This window comes from Phoca vitulina, unplaced genomic scaffold (genome assembly GCF_004348235.1).
Source record: "Phoca vitulina isolate PV1807 unplaced genomic scaffold, GSC_HSeal_1.0 scaffold20, whole genome shotgun sequence".
NCBI lineage: Eukaryota > Metazoa > Chordata > Mammalia > Carnivora > Phocidae > Phoca > Phoca vitulina.
Genome location: NW_022589723.1, coordinates 39,939,686 through 39,960,003, shown reverse-complemented (window position 1 = coordinate 39,960,003; position 20,318 = coordinate 39,939,686). Strand labels below are relative to the sequence as shown.

Sequence of the window (20,318 nt, the reverse complement as noted above, 5' to 3'; positions counted from 1 at the left end):
GGACACAAGACCGGGGTCAACAGCTCCCATGTCAGTCCCCAGGACCTGGGAAGTTAAGGGAGGGTGAGAAGGTGGGGACACTTTGAGGTCAGAGAGGAGACATGATCCTCATCCTCCAGGGGACCCTGAACCCCACCCTGGGGTACCTGGTCTGAGGGAAAAGGCACAACCTTGCCGTGGGGGTCCTGGTCTGAGGCTCTGAGGCCTTTCTTCAGTGGACAGGACCTTCATAGCCTCCGTCCCACCCCCAGGTCTCTGGGTCCCCGAAGGCCAGCGGGCCGAGATCACCACGGCCGCCCTCGATGCCTCCAACCTCCTGGCCAGCGTTCCGTCACCCCAGCGCCCAGAGCATGACGTACTCTTCCAAATCACACAGTTCCCCACCCGGGGACAGCTGTTGGTGTCTGAGGAGCCCCTCCACGCCGGCCGGCCCCACTTCCTGCAGTCCGAGCTGGCTGCAGGGCAGCTGGCCTACGCCCACGGCGGCGGGGGCACCCAGCAGGATGGCTTCCGATTCCGTGTCCACCTCCAGGGGCCGGCGGGGGCCTCCGTGGCGGGACCCCAAACCTCAGAGGCCTTCGCCATCACCGTGCGGGACGTGAACGAGCGGCCACCTCGGCCACAGGCGTCCGTGCCGCTCCGGCTCACCCGGGGCTCCCACGCGCCCGTCTCGCGGGCCCAGCTCAGCGTGGTGGACCCGGACTCGGCGCCCGGGGAGATCGAGTACGAGGTGCAGCGCGCCCCCCTCAACGGCTTCCTGAGTCTGGCGGGGGCCGGCCCAGGGCCCGTGACCCGCTTCACGCAGGCCGACGTGGACGCCGGGCGGCTGGCCTTCGTGGCCAACGGGAGCAGTGTGGCCGGCATCTTGCAGCTGAGCGCATCCGACGGGGCCAGCCCTCCCGTGCTCGTGTCCCTGGCCGTGGATGTCTTGCCGTCGGCCATCGAGGTGCAGCTGCGTGCGCCCCTAGAGGTGCCACAGGCCCTGGGGCGCTCCTCACTGAGCCGGCAGCAGCTGCGGGTGGTGTCAGACCAGGACGAGCCGGATGCTGCCTACCACCTCTCCCAGGGGCCCCGGTTCGGGCAGCTCCTGGTGGCCGGGCAGCCCGCCGCCACCTTCAGCCAGCTCCAGGTAGACCAGGGGGAGGTGGTCTTCGCCTTCACCAACTTCTCCTCCTCTCGCGACCACTTCAGCATCCTGGCACTGGCCCGAGGTGCCAACGCGTCAGCCACAGTGAACGTCACCGTCAGGGCTCTGCTGCGCATGGGAGCGGGTGGGCCGTGGCCCCAGGGGGCCACCCTGCGCCTGGACTCCACTGTCCTCGATGCTGGCGAGCTGGCCAACCGCACAGGTAGTGTGCCCCGTTTCCGGCTCCTGGCAGGACCCCGGCATGGCTACGTGGTCCGCGTGCCCCGGGCCAGGACGGAGCCCAGGGACAGCCAGCTTGTGGAGCAATTCACCCAGCGGGACCTTGAGGATGGAAGGCTGGGGCTGGAGGTAGGCAGGCCAGAAGGTCGGTCCCCCGGCCCCATGCGCGACAGTCTCACTCTGGAGCTCTGGGCGCAGGGTGTCCCCCCTGCCGTGGCCTCGCTGGACTTTGACACTGAGCCTTACAATGCGGCCCGACCCTACAGCGTGGCCCTGCTCAGTCTCCCCGAGCCTGCTCAGACAGAAGCAAGGAAACCAGAGAGCAGTACCCCCACGGGGGAGCCAGGCCCATTCGCCTCCAGCCCCGTGCCCACCGTGGCCAGTGGGGGCTTCCTGGGCTTCCTGGAGGCCAATATGTTCAGTGTCATCATTCCCGTGTGCCTGGTCCTCCTGCTCCTGGCACTCATTCTGCCCCTGCTCTTCTACCTCCGCAAACGCAACAAGACGGGCAAGCACGATGTCCAGGTCCTGACTGCCAAGCCCCGCAATGGCCTAGCCGGCGACACCGAGACCTTCCGCAAGGTAGAGCCGGGCCAAGCCATCCCGCTCACAGCGGTGCCCAGCCAGGGGCCCCCCGCAGGGGGCCAGCCCGACCCAGAGTTGCTGCAGTTCTGCCGGACACCCAACCCTGCTCTCAAGAACGGCCAGTACTGGGTGTGAGGCCTGGCCTGGGCCCAGATGCTGATCAGGCCGGGGACAGGCTTGCTCAGGCCCCGGCCCCATTGCTCCCATGCCCTGGCGCTGAGTATCCCGAGAGCCAGAGATACCTGGGGACATGTGCAGTGGAGGGTGCTGGGAGGAAGTCCCAGGGGTCCGGGACCAAATAGAGTCAAGAGCTGGAATCTCCCCAGCTTTCTCCATGCCTGGAGAACTGCAAGGGGGCGGGCCAAGGTCAGAGGCATGCTTGGAGTCAGTCCCCCTGCCCTGGAGCTAGTTTGGGCTGTCAAAACCAGAGTGACCTCCTAGATACGTCAGGATTCTGGATCCTGGGTCTGTAATCTTGGGTAAGTCACAGCTGACCCAGGCTGCTAAAAGGGCAAGGAGAGGAGAGGGTCGGGGAGATAGACGGGGATTCCTGGCTTTTCCACTCCAAGCCAGACCTCCCTTTGTCTCTGTCCCAGAGTTGATGGGAAAACTTTTTCCCCTGGTTTTTTAGGGAGATGGTATTCCCTAGAGTAGAGGGCAGGAGGAGGGAGCCCCTCCACTCTCTAGGAGACATAAGCCAGTAGAATAATATATTCAGGGTGCGAGATGGGGTGGGTTGCTCTGGGGATGGGTTTATTTAAGGGGGATTGCGAGGAAGCTATTTAACACAGTGTCGAGCTAGCCCAGACTGATGGAGCCCCTGAGAGTGTGGGATGGAGGAAGGTCTGAGTCCAGTTCATACCCAGAGCCCCACCTTGACAGGCTGAGGGCTAGGTAGGCAGTATGGGTCTGTGGCCCCAGACCAGGCTGGGCTGTGGAGGGGGCAGGGTCTCAGGCCGGGGGACGCTGCAATGTCTGTGCTCGCCCAAGGACTGGGGGGTGAGCAGCTGGGGGCACTCAACTCCATGGGGCCTGGATAAATGGTGCTGTGGAGGTTCTGGACAGCTGTGTGTTATTTGTCTGACCATGCACTGGGCCCTTGTCCACACCGGCCTGCACTCCCCAGGGGCAGGCTGTCCCACCAGGCCCCAGCCTGCACGCTGGACAGGGCCACATGAGCCCTAAATTTCCACCTCCAGGGGCCTTTCAAATCTCCTCTGTCCCCACCTGTGTAGGCAGGTGGGCCAGTCTTTGTGGGATGGGACCAAAGTCCTTTAGTTTAGTAGAGATAGGCTAGGCCCCTCCAAGGAGCTCAAGGAAACAATGAAATCAGGAGATGTATTCAATGTCCCAGCCATAGATTTCTTAGCCTGAGTTTTGGCCTCCACAGCCTCATCCCTCTGCACCTACCTCTCAAGCAGTTGGAGTGGCAAAGGTCAGGAGACAGGGGGACGTAGGGATCCCAAGGCTGGGACCTGGTGCTTCGGGGGAGACGAGGGGACCACCACTGGTGCCTTCCCTTGGCTCCTGGAGATTTTCACAAGGAAGATTTCTATTGGTCTCCACCCCCCAACAAGAAGACCAAGAAAGGGTGCTCCTCCTCGATGGCAGGGTAAGCAGCAAGGATTCTGAAAAGCCAGCTGTCCCGAAAGGCTGTCCTCTGGTTAGAGAGGGATTTGAGATACAGGGTCTCCAGAAGACCCTCTATGAGCTACTAAGGAGTCACCACCTTCTGCCCCTCTCCCTTTTGAGGGTTATGGGCAATGAGGACAGATTCTGGGTCCCAGGTGATACTGCCTGGCAGTAAGCTGAAGTCCTCAGAGGAAACGCAGCGTGGGAGGTGTGCGAGCTCTGGGGTGTCAGAGCCCGGGGCCTGAGCACAGCTAGATTGGGGGTGGAGAGCCCCAGCCAGCCTTTGACAGCTGACCGGTGTCTGGGGAGTAGAATCACCTCTTCCCTGTGTCTCCATATCGGTAACATCTGAACCAGGAACTAGGGCAAGAGAGGAAACTCCCTCCTCCCCACTGTGCTGCCCCTAGAGTACCTGCCAGGACACCTCTCAGCAGCCCCTTCCCATCCCGGCATCCCCCAGATCCTCCTCCACTCACAAGATTGGGGCAGGTCACCTGGAATCCTGGCATATCACTGCTGAAAGGGCCCCCAGGGGACCAAGGGCCGGCTGAGAATCAGAGAGGGTGCTGTCCAGTCACACACAGCCAGGCAGCATTAGAATAGACCAGACCCCAAGGCCCAGCCAGCTCTTCTTACCACACTGAAGAGCCTGCACCCAAGGCCCGTCACCAGGGCCCATAGATGGGGACCCCCACAGAGATCCCTCTACACCAGAAGCTCAAAATCCTGGCCTGGCTTCCTGCTACAGCCTAGTCTCTCTGGCACCCTTCAGGCCAGCCTCACACAAGGGGCCCTGCCAAGGGTGTCTCCACACCACATCCCACGCGCTCTGCCCTGCCTCTTCCTGGAGCTCGGGGCCGGATCCTCAGGGCCCTAATATCTGGCGCCAGTCTCCACCCAGGGCGACCAGTTTCCCTGGGAGTGTAAGCTGAGACAAGGGTGACAGACCCGCCAGGCAGGATCTGGCCTCATCTCCTATTTCCCTCCCCCCGCCCCCAGGACTGATGACACCCTCTCCGTTCACTCAGCCCAGCCTGCCCTGCCCACCCCCCACCCCCCCAGGGAGCTGGCACAGGCTGACACTGCTCCAGCTCCTTTCAGCCCATGCTGGACAGTGGGCTAGTACCCAGGGCATTGTGCACACAACGCCATGAGGACCTGGGAGAGGGTCTTCCACTGGAACGCCAAACTTGGAACCCACTCTAAATGTGGGGCCTCGATTTATGTAAATCCCTTGCAGATTTCAGATAGGCACCCAAGGCTTAAGGGGATTGCTATCCACTTTGCAAAATAACTCACTATCCCCTTACTTAAGAAGCTAGCTCCTCCCAGGCACTGAGATAGGAGTGAACCTGTGCACAAGAGTTTAGGAATATCTGGGAGCACTCTGACCTCTTCTTCGCACACACATGCACACACACACACACACACTGCACTTACGCACACAGCTGTGTACCTTTAGACCTTCAGACACACAGCACACACCTGCCTATGTAATACATCCACCCACACAGAGACACAGATGCACGCACAAGCTTCGGAGCTAAGTACTCCTCACCTGCGGGCCCCCCACAGTCCTCAGAGCCGGCCATGTGGAGCCAAGGGCTAGGACTCCCTGACCATCCAGAGACCCAAACTGATATCAGCAGAGCCAGGAAGTGGAACCACAGCAGGAGGGGGTGTGGGGAACAGGGGAATGGCCAGAGGGCCCAGTTCTTGGGGTCCCCAGCTTGGAAGTCCTGCCCACCACCCAAAATGCTTCAGCCTCTTAGATGCTAAAGAAGGGGCTCCCTTAAGCCCCTCTCCTCATGCTAGGAGCTGGCCCTTCAAGTGGAGCTGCTATGGCAGCTGTGGACCCCACAGAGCTGGAACCATCATCCCCCAAGAGGAAGCACGAGGCATGGATCTGCCCCCCCCCCCAACTCCACCTCTCCCGATGGGGGTGGGAACTGCCAGGGATGCTGGCATCTTCTTCTGGGCCCCGAAGATTCAGGATCTTAAAGGAATGGAGGTACTTCAGCAGCTCCCAGAATGCTCCGGTTAGGTCTCCCGTTCCTTGCCAGAACAGGTGAGGAAGCCCTGGCAAAGGATTGGAGCCAGGATGGGAACCAGACCTGCTGGAGGCCTCTCTCCACAGCCCCTCTCCTTCCTCGTTAGTATAGTGGTGAGTATCCCCGCCTGTCACAGCCCCTCTCCTACCCGAGGTTCCCTTGGAGTTAACACCATCCCTGTCACTAAACCACTAGGATTATGGGGCATTGGCAAGGGCATTTTGTGCCAAAAATGCTGTGGGAGATGCCCATAGGAGTCCACCCAGCCCTTCCGAAGAGTCCCAGACATGCCAGTGAGTAACTACCACACCATGACGTGTGCCCTAACCCAAGGCGTGTCAACAGGCTGCTGAGGGAAGCCCAGCATGGGAAGGCAGCTGGCTCTGCCTGCTTCCCTCTTTCCTGAGAGAGTGTGGGGTCTTCCCACGGAAGGGACAGCCATGCGGCTGCTAAAGCTGAGCATACCCAGCTACCTCGTGGTCTCATTGCCCTTCTCGGTGTCGTGAGGTACAGTACTTATGATAGCTGCTGTCCTCATTAAGGATACCAGCTCCTCAGGGCGCCCGGGGGGCTCAGCCGGTTAAGCGTCCAACTCTTGATTTTGGCTCAGGTCATGATCTCAGGGTGGTGAGACTGAGTCCTGTGCTGGGTGTGGAGCCTGCTTAAAATACTCTCTCCCTCTGCCTCTTTGCCCCTCCCCTCCTTACACACATGCTCTCTTAAAAAAAAAAAATGCCACCTCCTCAGAGGGCCGTCAGGATAACTGGTAGGTTGTTGTGCTGTGTTCCTTCACAATGCAGATGTCCTAAGACCCCCCGAAGACAAAAGTAACCCTTGGTCAAATCATCCTATGGCCAAGAAGGGACTTTTCTACCCAAACACAGCCTCAGCTGGGGGCTCAAGGAGCTCCCATGCCCCTCAACCTGAGCACTGCCAGCTCTGTTAGCCCAAAGCCTAGAGCTAATCCCAAGGCTTCCCTTGGATGCCTTGTGAGGTCACAGAGGGCTCAAGTGACCCTGGGTCCTGAGGGCCCAAGCTGCATGGACTAAGTCTTTGTTGCTCAAAGTGCGGTCCATGGACCGGGAGCACCAGAAGCATGTGGGAGCTTGTTAGAAATAAGAACTCCTGGGACGCCTGGCTGGCTCAGTCAGAAGAGCAAGCGTGCGACTCTTGATCTCAGGGTTCTGAGTTCAAGCCCCACGTTGAGTGGAGAGATTACTTAAAAATAAAATCTTCAAAAAAGAAAAAAAAATGAGGACTCTAAGGCCTCACCCCAGATCAGCTGAAACAGACTCTGCATTTTAACAAATAGTAAAGTTTAAGACACTTTGACTTAGGTCCTCTACCTCCAAATGGAGAAACAGAGCTGAGAGAGGCAGGGACCAGGCCAAGATCATAGTAAGTCAATGACAGAGCTAGAAAGAAGTCAGACCCCATGATCCAGTTCCAGAGTTTTGTCTTTCAACTCAAGCTGTCCATCCTTCTTCCCCACACTCTTCTGAAGTCCCTATGTCCCCTGCAGATTTGGGCGGACAGGGTTCTGTTGTGGGGATTCCTGCTCAGGGGCCTCCACTGAGGACAAGAGGGAAGCAGAGGAGGACGAGGCTGGTAGCCAGGCCTGACCCAGTGGGGAGGGTCTGCAGAAGAAGCCCACTTCCACCCTCACCTCCCAAAGACAGGTTCCCTGGAAAGTGCAGCAGCCCCCTACCACCCTGCCTTCTGCAGTCCAGCTAGTCCCTCCCTCCCCACCTGTCCAGATTCCACCTGCAGAGGGAGGGACAGAAGGAGGGGTCTGGCCAAGGCCCCCAGTCAGTATACTGGGTCTCCCCCACAGTAGAGCAGCAGCAGGCAGCAGAGGAAGGACGAAGAAGCTACCTGTCAGGCCACTGCATGGGCCCGGTCAAGAAGGAGGGCATGGGCCTCCCACAGCACTCTGTCCTGTCCTGCAGAGGTGGGGAGCGAGGGAGGCTGGACCACTACCTGTCCCTTCTGGACCCCAGAACAAATGCTGTGGCCCCCCAGCCAGCGTGCTGTGTTGGTGCTGTGCGTGCCTTTGGGGCCCCCAACTGCCCTCCCCCCAGAGGCTGCTGAGGCCCCCAGCCCCCTGTCCTTGCAGTAAACATAGGTCAAGGCTGTGTGCCCACCGGGGGGCAATGTCCAGCCGGGCCCGGGGCTAGGTACATAGCTGATGCTTGGTAAACATCTACTGCCAGCATATAGCCCCTCCTTTCCCACCGTCCAAAAGGTCTCTAACCATGATCCCACCCAGACCCCATATCCTGACTTCCCATCTGGTTCCCCCGGCTTCCCTCATCCCTAGGAGTGCTAGCAGGGCTCCCAACCACTGCTCTGGCCCCCAGAGCCCAGGCAGACCTGGCCCCAGGTCCTAAGTTTCTAAGGAACAGGTTTAATCTGTCCCTGCCAGACTCTTGAGCACTCACTTCTCTCTTCCTCCATACGCACCAGCGGCTCCCTCCTACCAGATACCTGGGGTCTAGCTGCTCAGAAGCACATGGGCAGAACACTTTGACCAAATCATATATGGGAGCCTACCACTAATGGACTCAAACTGATTAAATGGGACAGGAGGAGGAGACAACCCAGAACCGCCTTACACTCGCCTTCCCTTGCCGCTACACGTCCTCCTCAGAGCTCCAGAAGCCACTGGCCACTGTGCCCGCTGTTCTAACCACTGTAGGGCTCACCTGATCCCAACCTTCAGAGACCAGCCAAGGGTGCCCCCACCTTTACCTGACCCAGAGGACCCTGCATTCAGTTCAGGTCTCAGAGTCCCAGCCTACTTCCTGGAGGCTCAAAACCCTTCCAGATGCCAAAGATGCATCTTTCAGCAGTGGGATTCCCAGCACCTAGAGACGCCTCAGGGCAAGTGTGGGTGAGCCAGGGATGCTGGACATGCTGGCCAGGGCAGAGACCTCCAAGCACCAGAGAGCAGCAGGGAGAACCCTGCTGGGTCTTGCTGGGGAAGGTGGAGCCTTTTCTAAAGGGCTGTTGGTTGAGCAAGCAGGCAGGTGGGTGAGGCTGGCAGAGCCTGGGCACTCCTGGAAGGCTGTGAGTCAGGGCAGAAGGGCTCCTCCTGAGTCAGCCCTGCTAAAAGGTTGCCCTGTGGGCGTGGCTCCTGAGCTAGGCAACTGGGGCGTGACCGGTGGACCCAAGAAGGTTCCAGGCCCTGGGAATTCAGCCCCTCTGCCCCATGAGCTGCCTGAGAAGCTCAGTCTGGGGATAGAAGCCATGAACTAAAGGAGGGAGGGCAGCGATGGTGACTGTGCCTGCCCAGTGAACTTGTACAAGTCCACCCACCTGTGGATGGGATGTGCGACCCTAGCAAGTACGGACCCAGGCCTGGGAGAGTTTGCTACCTGCTTTCTGCCTACGGCCCTGCCTCCTGTCTTCATTTCTGCCCAGTTCCCAGTTCCTACTGCCAGGAATGGTACGTGATTAGCCAGAGGCCCCACCCCCTGCCTGAATTAGAACCTCTCGAAGCAGTGCAACTGACCAAGGCTGCTTTTCCAAGTGTTGTGGCAAAGCTCTTAGAACAGCACCAGGCACAGAGAAAATGCTCAATAAATGTTGACTATTATTATCAGTGCTGTGATGGTAGTTATTCCTGAATCGCCTAGCATATGGGTCTGGCATATTGTAGAAGTTTAACAAATGGTCAAATTGACATTATTGTTATTACTATAATTTATTACAGCCATCACAGTGCCTGGCGCAGAGTAAGTGCTAAACAAATGCTCAGTCCTGGAGCATTTGGAAATTCCCCATTTGGAAAAGAGGGACATCAAGGCAGGGAGAGTGAGGTGTGCCGAAGGGGTCAAGTTCTGCCTAGAAGCTGGCAGCCACGCTGACCTCCCTTCCTCCATCCCACCCCATTGATCCAGAAGACCTCGGAGGAGGTTTGACCCCAAGGACCCAAGAGGGAGGAGTTGCACCTGAACCTGCCTGGCCGGTGGAGGAGGGCAGGGTGGGAGAGAGGGTGGGCCCAGGGAAGGCCAGAACACAAGGGCTTCCCGGAGAGGGGAGACTGGGCTATGCCTGAGGGACAGAGTGCCAAGCTTAAAGCGGAACACAAGGACAGGGGCCAGATGATGTGGAGCCAGATGGCCGAGAAGACCGGCCCCGGAACAGACAGGGGCTCTGGGGATCAGGCTTAGAGAAGCTCCTGTGGAACTCCCAGTCTGATAGGGAGTAGCCCCCCGGAGTCAAGGTGGTGCTGGGCTGGAAGCTTGTTCTTTCCCACTGCCCTCCTGCCAGGGCTGACCCTTTAAGATGCAGAACTGGGGTGGGGAGCAGGGGACTGCTGGGCCCCTGGGCCAGAACTCTGCACCCAGTTCCCCCCCCACCCAGTTTGAGTGACCTCGGCTGCCCAACTTCCCAGGGGTCACCCTGGGAGCCTTAGGAGTCAGCCAGGTTGGAATACCACCACCCCTCCTACATAGCTAGCCACCCCCCACCCAGCTGATGCCAGCCCAGCCCAGGGAGGGAGGAGGCTGTCTGCTCGGCCACCTGGGATGGCACAGCCTCCTACTAGTCAGAGAAGGACAAGGAGTGGCTCTCCGGGCCACCCTTGCCTCAGACCCAGCCCTCCAGAGGAACGAGCAGGGACTGGTGCGTACATCCTTCCCACCCTTTCACATGCCATGCCTTGCTGAGAAAGGGGGAGATACTCCCCAGAGCAAGTCCCTGGATTCTGGGGGATGTGGGGGATGATGTCAGGAGGAAGCCCGCTTTCAGCCACCAGCTGCTACAGCAACACACACCCACGCACGCCCACGCACACCCACGCACGCCCACACATGTTCACAGGACTGCCCCACGTGGCAGCGCACACAGGCATGTGCAGATGCACTCCCTGACAGCAGCCGACCTGTGCAAACCACAAGCCACACACCTACCCTCCCCAGAGATCTGAGGCACAGCCCTGCAGACAACCCAAGTCGCCTGCTGTGAGCGGGGCACTGCGCTAGGCACTGGGGCTATGGCAGTGAGCAAGACGAACCCAGCTCCCCCCAAGGCTGCCTTCTAACAAACAGATATATTTAAAGTCTAACTTTTGCATAGAAGTATTTATTTGCAGATGAGAATGTGTAATGTCTGGAGTTCGCTGGAAGCAAGGGATGTGGGGGAGTAAAATCTTGGCCCAGGGTGATCATGGCTGAAGCTGACATATGGGCACATAGGGATCTATTATATTAGTTTCTCTTTTTTGTATATGTTTGAGACATACGTGTATATAGTTGGCTGTTGATAAATAAAATGAAGAACAGTAAGGCAGGGCAAGGGGACAGAGGACTAGGACTAGGAAGACTCTTTAGATGATCAGAAAAGGCTTCTCCAAAGAGGTAACATTTTAAGCAACGACTTGAATTAACTGAGGTTCAAACCACACAAACATCTGAGAGGAAGAACATTCCAAACAGAGGGGGCCAGCAAATGCAAAGGCCCTGGGGTACAAGCATGCTGGGCTTATGTGAGGAACAGCCAAGAGTACAGTGGGTCTGGAATTCTGTGACCAAAGGACAGGGGTCCAAGGCGCCATCAGAAAGGAGCCTTGTGGACTGTGGTAGCAGCTTGGAAGCTGGAGTCAGAATGGCAGGAAGCCCTAGAGGTTGAAAGCAGGGTCAGATATGATTGGATTTTTTTTTTTTTTAAGATTCTGTTTATTTATTTGAGAGAGAGAATGTGTGTGTACATGCATGAGTTGGGGGGAGGGGCAGAGGGAGAAGCAGGCTCCCTGCTGAGCAGGGAGCCGCACGTGGGGCTGGATCCCAGGACTCTGAGATCATGACCTAAGTCGAAGGCAGACACTTAACCACTTAACCGACTGAGCCACCCGGCGCCCCTAGAGTACGGTCTTAAGAGATCACTCCAACTTCTTAAGAGATCACTCTGACTCGAGTTGGACCATCAGGAAGTAGTCGAGAAAGCAGAACAGCTTGGAGGCTACTGCAATTGTCTACGCAGGTGGTGGCTTGGGACAGGCAGTGAGATGGTGACACGGGTCAGATTTGGGATCTCTTCTGAGGAGCTAACAAGGCTTTGCTCATGGATGGATGTGGAGTGTGCAAGAAAGAGAGGAGCTAAGCCTGCCTGCGTGTCTGGGCCTGAGCTTCAGGGTGAGAGGTGTTGCCTCTTCCAGGCTGGGGAGCACAGGGGAAAGCATGTGTGGCCAAATGACTACAGGCAGAGTGCCAGCAGGGGACCCTCACACAAGCACGGGTGCACACACTGACGGGTACTCAGCGACCACACGGGTGGACACACACACTCCGGGTGCCAGGCGCAGACACACACCCCATTCCCCTCCGCCTGCCTACCCTACCCCCCACGGAAGCCCCAGGGCCAGAGCCCCTCCCTCCACCCTCTCCAGCTCAGCCTCGGCACTCACAAGAACCCAGTCCTAGCATTCCCTACCAAGCCTCACTCTCACCCCCCATGTGGGCCCCTCAGGTAAGGAGGCTCCCGACCCAGTTCCTTCCACCTGCGTCTTGCCCCTGACCCCTACCCTGCCTTCATCTGCCCAGCCCACTCTTCCATGGCCAGGTCCTGCTCCCACACTCCAGCCTGAGGCCCCACAGAAAATTATCAGTCGACAAATATTTGCTTGGTGCTCTCTGTGGGCCCAGCCTTCTGCCCTTCTGCCTGCTACCTTGAAGGCACGCAGCCACTCGCCGCCCGCCTCCCTGCTCCCCTCGATTCCCAGCACGCGTGCATTCACTCCACAGCAGGACAGCTGTCCCTGGGCCGCCCGGCCTGCCCGCCTGGGAAGGGCACAGCTCTGTGCCCGGACAGCCCTCAGCCTCAGTGGGATGCACTGAAGAGCAGCACGACCTGGCACAGCTGACGCCGTGCCTCTGAGCCCCGGTCTGCTGGGACACGTTGGCAATCATTCTCACCTTCCGGGCAGTTGCGGACAACGAGGTAACTCAAGGGAGGCACTGAGCCCGGTGCCCAGCACGCAGCAGCCATTCAGCGTGAGTCGCTGTGCACTTGGGCCACCCCCCCGACCCCCTGCCTGGCCGGCCTGTGCGGCCCTGAGGCTGCGGCACAACGAAGCAGTGACATGCCCACACTCGTGAACGCATGCCCGGGTGTAACTGTGACAAACCGAGACTGAGTAGTGGCTTTGCCTGAGGTCCCCCGAGTCTACCCAGGGAAGGCCTGACATGAGCCTGCATCTCTTAACTCTTGGGCCCCACTCTCCTGTGTGTGACGGTGTGTGTGACAGCCAATGAATGGCCCAGGGGACACCTCCTGCCCTGGGCTGACGAGTACTGTGACAGCCAGGAAGCCCCAAGGAGTCTGCTCCCCATGAAGACATGGCGGCAACACGGGGCAAGGCTCAAGGTCTGGAGGTGGTCAGGGGCCTAGTCTCAGGCCCAGCCCTGCCATCTACCTACTGTGTGGCCTTAGAGGGCTCGCTCAGTCAGTTTTCTCACTTATGAAGTGGGGTGACAATATTCCTGGCCCAGCCTCTCTCTAGGGCTGCTCTAAGGCTCTGCTCAGAGGCCGGTTATCCCAGCTACCCTTACTGAACACCCGCTATGTGCAGGCCTGTCCAGTTGGTGCGTTTTGCTCATGTAATCCTCCTAACAGCCATCTGGAACTCCCGTTATAAATAGAGAAATGGAAGCATGAAGCAATGAAGAAACATCCCCAGAACAAGTCCATGTAGGGTAGGATTCGCACAGGGCTCAGCCACTGCAGCCAATCCCAGGGCCCTGCCCCTGGGAGGTGGAGAGAGAGGAAACAGGGGGCTTGTGGCTATCTGGGGGCAGCAGGGCTGTCCAGCGGAGCTTCATACTACCCCGCCCGTTACATTCCTGCCGAAATAGCAGCAAGGGGGACCAGGTCAGCCCGGAAGAGGCTCCAGGCACCTCCAGGAGGCCAACTCCCACCTCAGGCACCAACAATTTGCCTCCCAGCACAGGTGACCCAGACCTGGGGACCATCTCACACCCGCTCGGCTACTCCAGCACCTCCCTCACTGGGCCCCCCTTCCTGGTCTGTAGAATGATGCCGGCAATCTCTTGCACGCAGGGTGGTTGGGAAATACTGGCCAGCCAGCATCTGCTGTGGTGCTGCCTGCGCTGGGGGGGGGGGGGGGGTAGGGGCCCCGAAGTTGGGCGATCCAGGAGCAGCAGAGACTTGGCCCCTTCCCAGGTAGAGCCCCAAGGTGGCAGCCAGACCCCAGATGACAAAGGGTTGCATAGGATCTCTAGTGCCTCCCAGAGCTTCTTGTGCTTGAGTGTGTGCTGGGGAGCTGTGGAATGCTGACCAGGAGCCCCAGAGGGGACCACAGGCCACAGAAGGGACTTTTGCCAGCCCCCTGAGGTCCCTTGAGGTCCACAGGTATACAAGGGAGGGAGGGAGCCCTAAGTGCTCAAAACAGGCCAAAGGCCAGACCCACAGAGGCCTCAGGATGGGGATCAAAGGAGCAGGTGGTGGGAAGACGGGGCGGGGGGGGGGGGGGGCCGATGACCAGAGGATCCAATGCTAACCTAGGACCACAGTGGGCACTACAGGCCCAGCGCCATGGTCCAGGAGTCTGCAAGAACCCACAACAACGTGAGCAGGGAAAGAAAAAAAAAAAGTAGCAGGACACAAAAAGAAAAGAAAAAGACAAAATCAAAATTAATAAAGTTTAAATAAGTATCTGTAAGACAAGGCATTGCCAAGTAATAAACTGAACCCAACTGCAACAGGTGTATATGAACGATCTTTAATGTGGAAGGCAGGCAAACTTTCATATGTGTGATAGGGTGTGGGATTCAGCCTCTAAAATTCAAAGTGCCAGAGGCCTGCCCACCGTCTTCCAATGTGCCATCCCCAAATCTTTGAAAGGAGGGGTCCGCAAATTGATTTGAGATTCCTTTTCTACCATGTGAGGGAATGAGAATGCAACAAAGAAATTCTGGTCAGTTGCAGAGAAATGAGGCGATGCTCCTCACACACGTTCATGTGTAAGGGGAGATCCTGGGGCAAGGCCGTGGCCACTGTGCAGGGCTGTGGTCAGCCTCTTCGTCCCTGGGAGCTGGCGGGACTCACCCTACCCACCAGCCCCTTCACATTTCAGCAGTTGGGTCTGCCAGCCTCCCGTTCTTTCACCTCTGGAGTGGAGCTCTGCCAGACCCTTTTCCTTCAGACCTAAGTGAGTCAATCAAGACTTTGAGGAAAGACGTCAGGGAACTGGGTTCGAGTCCAGCTCCACCTGGGTCTCACTGTGTGATCCCAGGCTGGGCCCATCTTCGCTCTAGCCAAGCCTCAGTCCCTTCGTCTGTGAAATGGAACAACGCCGCCTACCTGGGCTGCTGTGAGGACCAAGGAGGCCACAGCTATGTGAGACTCGCTTTTTCAACAGCCCGGACTGCACTGGGGTTTGACTAACAAAACAAAACCAAAGGAAAAAAGGTTTGCGCTAAACTATCCTGAAACCCGGGACTGGGTTTCACAATCAGAGCGCTCTGCTGAGTGCCATCTGGGGGAGGTGAATTTTCATTTCTCTCCGTGGTTTTTGCCAGGGCTCCTCGTCTCCTACCCCAGCCCACGGAGCCCTACTGGAGCTGAACTGGAAGGGAAGCAGGTTGAGGGTGGGGGGGGGGCGGGGAGGACAAGCGGGCTTGGCTCCTGGAGGCCTGAGTCAGCAGGCAGGCAGGCAGGGCGGGCCCAGTCCTCACATGCTTGGGGAGGAGATGGTGCAGGAATGTTCCTCCCGCCCAGGCCTGGGCCCTGCCCACTGCGTCCCTGCCCTGGCTCACATGCACGCTGCGGCCTCAGCTCTGGCTGGACAGATAGGAGAGGCCTGGAGCTTTGTTGGGTGGGTTCAGCCAGGGGCCTGTGAGGCAGGAGGGATTGGCCCTGGGGACCGGCCGCAGAGCTACCTGGGGCTGGGCTCAAGCCCTTGAACACCCTCGGGCCAGTGGCACGGGGTGACACAGCCAGCTGCCACCCCTCACCAGACCTCGAGTTCCCCATCTGGACAGCGCCGGTGTCAGATGACAGGTGATGCCACTGGCTCCCCCAGGAGGTAGCGCGGGTGCAGTCTAGAAGCAGCGACACGCGTGACACCTTTGCTCTGAGCATGTGTGACTTGTGGCCGTGTGTCTGAGTGTGTCGCTCTGTGCGGGTAGGACTGCGGTACGGCTATGCGTGGGGACACAATGTGACCAGTGCTGGGAAGAGATGATGCGTGTGCAGCCATGGCCGTGAACATGTGCCGTGGGTGGCGCCGTGGCTGGGAGTGCCCCTGGGCGAGCACGTGACTGTGCATCTGTGTGCGGACGGCCAGGGCTGGCCCATGTCCCCGTGGGCAGGGTGTGTTGGCTGCACGTGGCTGTGGCTGCTTGGGCTTGGGCAGCTCTACCTGTGACTTCGTGGACGTGTGGATGACAGCGCGGCTGTGCCACGGGATGGAGGAGAGGTGCTGAGCGGGCTCTGGAGCCACCCATCTGCCTGCCTCCCCTCCAGGCGTGGCACAGTTGTGGCAGAGCTGTGGCATGGCAGTTCGTGGCCCTCCTGTGTGTCCGGGAGGCAACAGATGCAGGATCTGAGGGCTGCCTCCATCCCCAACCCCCACATGTGGCCACAAAGCCGACTCCTTTCGTGGGCTGGACCACGACTGGGGATCAGAGATTCAGATCCCCCCTACCCCCAGGTCCTGACAGTTGCCCAGGGCAGAAAGAGGGGCCTTGTTTTCCACCCCCTCAGAGCAAAGTGAGGGAGGGTATTGGAGATAGCCGGGCCCAGCTCTGTCTGGAACATCTGCCTGGCAAGTGACTGAGGCCAGCAGCAGGCCCTGCCACCACCAGGATGCTCCCACGCCTTCCCCAACTGGTCCCCCAGGGCCCTCCTTCGAGGGGCTCCGGTCAACCCAGACCAATCTCAAACTGCTCCCCCCAATACCCCAACCCACAGAGAGAAAGAAACCTGAGGGAATGGCTGTGACATCCTCACTCCCCATTACATAGAAGTCTGCCCCAGCCTAGATATCTCAGGATGCCCACAGTAGACCTGGCCCATCCCAACACTTCACTTCTGGACTCTTCTCCCAGGTCCAAGCCCTCCTGAGTAAAGTCTCAGACCACCGCCCTCACGCTGAGGATGGGACACAAGAGGGTAATACTATTCCCAGGGCAGGAAGCATAAGCAGGGGACTTTCCAGGCACTGTGGGTTAAGAAAGGCGTTTCCACCACCCCTCCCCAGACTGACCTCAGTAAGGAGCCTCCCCCACTGTGCTCAAGAGTACTGTCTACAGAGGCGGCCTGGAGGTCAAAGCTGCGAAGAGGTTAAGGCAGGAAGGTCCTTGGGTGGGTTGGAAAATGAAGGAAGGAGGGCAGGGAGGAGGGAGGGGAAAATTCCACAGAAAGTCCCAAATCTGACCTAATTTTGACCCAGGGCCAGGGGCCCATTCCAGAAGTTCCTCTGAGGAAGCTCTGCCCTGAACGGAGAGCCTTTGCTGCCCCCTCCCCACTGCACCCGCCATTCCTTACCCCTCTCACTGCTATAAGCTCCCTGGGTCCCTGGCCTGGTCAAAGCCCCCCGAGGCCCAGACCCTGCCAGCCCTATTCTCCCACCAAGTCCCCCTTGCCCCGAAAGAGAACCGTGGTTTGACTAGCACCCCTCCTTCCCACATGGAAACTGATTCCTGCTCATCCTAACTGGGACACCGCTGAGGGCCCGGCTGGGGGGGGGGGGGGTGCAGTTCTCCTCAGTTCCCAACACAGAAGCCGCTACAGGACTGGGTGCTCTGGACTGCTTGCCCCACCTCTCCTGGACCAGGGCTTTCCTGGGGGCCAGGCTGGGGCATGCCTCCCTGGGGAGAAGAACCCCGTCAATTAGACTGTCCTGGAGCAGGTCTCCTCTCCCTCACTCATGCAAGCTCAGCCCTAGATCACTGAGCAGCACAGCCTAAGCCCAGCAGGACTCCACCCGTTTGAGAGATGGGGAGAGTGAGGTCTGGGAAGGATGTGTGTCCAGCTGGGGTCCACGGCCACCTCTAGCTCCCAGCTAGCACCTGCCATCAGCACAGTCCTCCCCCCAGCTTTAGAGGTTTTGTGCCCACCATGACCTCACAGTCTAAGACCTCCCAGGGACACTTAGGGTTTCATCCTTCCCCCACCCTCAATCCCTTTGGGATCCAAACAAAAAAAAAAAGCCATGCTTTTGTTGTCTTCATTGCAAAAGGTTTATCAAGAAAATAAGAAAGAAAAAAGACTCAGGCAGCAGGAGCCAGGAGTGGCCATGACCTCCTGGGGAGGCCAGCAGTGGGAACTGTCAGTTCCCCCAACCCGCCGGCCCACACCCTGGCCTGGGCGGAGGGAGTAGCCCCCCTGAGGATGTAAACATGGGTGGGAGACAGCACAACCTGGCTGGGGAGGGAGCCGGGGCTGGCATCACAGTGAGGCTGGCCATGGGCATGTGGGCCCAGGACTTCTGGGGCAGTGGGCAAGCCCGCCCCCGTCTTTCTTCCCCTTGGCCTTCCCTCTGTGCAATAGGAAGGATTCCGAGATTCACTGGGGCCCGAGCCTGCTCGAAATGTGGAGAGCCGTTGCTGGTGAACTCAAATATCTGGTAACTTCTGGGTGTCCTCTCCAGGAAGGTGCCACCAAGGTCCTGGGGTCAGTGGCTTGTCTCAGCACCTTGAGCCCAGGGAAAAGATGCGGCATGGTCCCCTAACCAAGGGGTAATGGAGGCTCAGCAGGTGGAGGGGAGTCAGGAGGGAGTTGGCCTGCAACTCCTCCTAAGGGAACAAGGTGAGGCAGGGACAGGGACATGGGAGGAAGAGCCCTCCCCTCTGTCACACAGGCCAAAATCCCCACCAAGGGGGCACCAACTTACTTGGGAAAAGTAAGGGAGAGAAGATGGGCGTTTTCATGTCTTCTCACCTTTGCCCATGCTATTCGTCTCTTCTGAATGTGCCCCCCACCCCTGGCCCCATCTACTGTCTGGCAGGTCCTTGTCATTCTCCAAAACACTACTCAAATGTCACCTACTCTATGGAGCCTTCCCTGACCAGCAGAATGAGTGGTTCTTTCTTTAAGCTTCCAGGAAGTCCTTATTTACCATCAGTCACCCTCTGGTGCCCTTGTCTGTTTCTGTGTCTGACCCCACTTCAACTGGGGACTCCCTGAGGGCAGGCATGTCGCAGCCCTGGGACCCAGCCAGCATCTGACACGGGGCCACAGGAGGCCCCGGTGCCTGCTGAATGAACGCGGGGGTGGTGGCCAGGTGAGCGAGTTCTGTAGGTTCTAGCGGAGGCTAAGACCATGGCCTGACCTCAAGCGACTGACCCAGAGCCCAGGCCTCGGCCTAGAAGATTCCTGACCCCAAATCTCACCCCTGCTGTACCCCTACCTCTAAGAGCTGGGGGTCTTCCCCAGGGGGACCCATGACTCCTCCAAAGCCCACCCCAACCCTCCCAGCCACTACTGGTGCAGGTAGGTCTAGAGAGCAGAGCGCACTGCAGCGACCAGACCCAGGCACAAGGTGGGGGCCGGGGACACATGATCAGAGGCTGTCATACATGCGCAGCGTCTTCTCCAGCTGCTGGCCTACCCGCTGGTAGAAGAGGATCTGCTGGCGCAGGTAGTTCTGCATCATGTGCTTGAAGTCGAGTTCGCGGCGCTGGTGGAAGTGGTTCATTTCGGCCTGCAGGGCGAAGCCCACCACGCGGCAGCGCCTACGAATGCCATCTGCCTCGTCCTGCGCCATGCGGCCCTCGTCACTCATGCGTTGGCTCTCCTTCACCTTGGCGAAGGCGCCTGGCACGGGCACAGTGGAGGAGGACAAGGGAATTAGGGCTCTGGTCTCCCCCCTTTGCTCCCTATGCCCTCCACGAGCCCCCTCAGGGACAGCCACCTGGGTGTCTCCCCCAGGACCGTCCCCAAGCCCTCACCATTGGCACATCTTCCCTCCGAACCTGGGGCACTGTCAGTAGCCCACGGCACTCAGCCTGTCACAACCCTGCTGGCTGTATCGAGTTCCAGGACAGGGCTGTCCTTACCCAACACAGGCACCGATCGCCTCTCACACTGGCTCCTAATCAGCTCAGACATCACCTCCTCCAGAAAGCCTTCCCTGCGCCCCCACGGCATCAGGTGCCTCCCAAAGTTCCCGGGTCTTCCATCAGCCACAGCTCTGACCACCCTGTGCTCACTCTGCCTGCCTCCCTCTGGTCTGTGAGCTCAATGTCTCCAGCACCGGGGCCAGGTCTGGCCCCCAGGAAAGCTTGGTACATGTCTGCTGAGCTGATTCAATCTGTTCCTCGCTGAACTACTACAACAGGCCCCTAAGGGGCTCCCACCTCGGGCCCAGTGTCTGAGAGGTTCTCCACAGTACCTGAAGAACAGCCAAGATGGGCACCCAAAGCTCCAGACCTCTCCCAGCTCCCCTCTGCCTGCACACGAAGGTCCCTGCCCATTTGCCTAGCCGGGAGGCACCCATTCCACACTGACCCCATGTTCATCAAACTCACCCTGCTCTTCCCTACCTCCACATCTCTGCCTGCTAGATCTTTCTGCATAATTTAAGGCCCCTGATCAGGCTCAGTCACCACCTCCACACCAGAGCCTCCCACAGTGCCCCCAGGTGCAATGCCTCCTGACATTCCAGGGCGCTCCCCACCCCCATCACAATGTTGATTCTAAAACAGCACCTCGAAAGC

The 20,318-nt window shown here is 58.8% G+C and overlaps 2 protein-coding genes across 4 annotated transcripts in view; one reads left to right on the top strand and one right to left on the bottom strand.

The window, feature by feature from the left end:
* The window catches only part of CSPG4 (chondroitin sulfate proteoglycan 4), a 38,719-nt gene extending 32,463 nt beyond the window's left edge, over window positions 1-6,256 (top strand). The window contains exon 10 of the mRNA XM_032417197.1: window positions 252-6,256. Coding sequence (XP_032273088.1) covers window positions 252-2,086 — 1,835 coding nt within the window. The 3' untranslated portion in view covers window positions 2,087-6,256. The remainder of the gene's footprint in view (window positions 1-251) is intronic.
* SNX33 (sorting nexin 33) overlaps window positions 1-20,318 on the bottom strand; it is a 62,370-nt gene that overhangs the window by 34,935 nt on the left and 7,117 nt on the right. Inside the window, exons 2-3 of one of the 3 annotated variants that reach the window (XM_032417198.1) lie at window positions 19,211-19,416; window positions 14,169-18,294 (exon numbers count right to left, since the gene is read on the bottom strand). The exons of 1 other annotated variant lie outside the window; for it this stretch is intronic. In XM_032417198.1, the coding sequence (XP_032273089.1) occupies window positions 18,166-18,294; window positions 19,211-19,416 (335 nt within the window). In that variant the 3' untranslated portion in view covers window positions 14,169-18,165. Of the gene's footprint in view, window positions 1-14,168; window positions 19,417-20,318 lie in introns of those variants that run through there. One more of the 3 variants, XM_032417199.1, reaches the window with a different exon arrangement.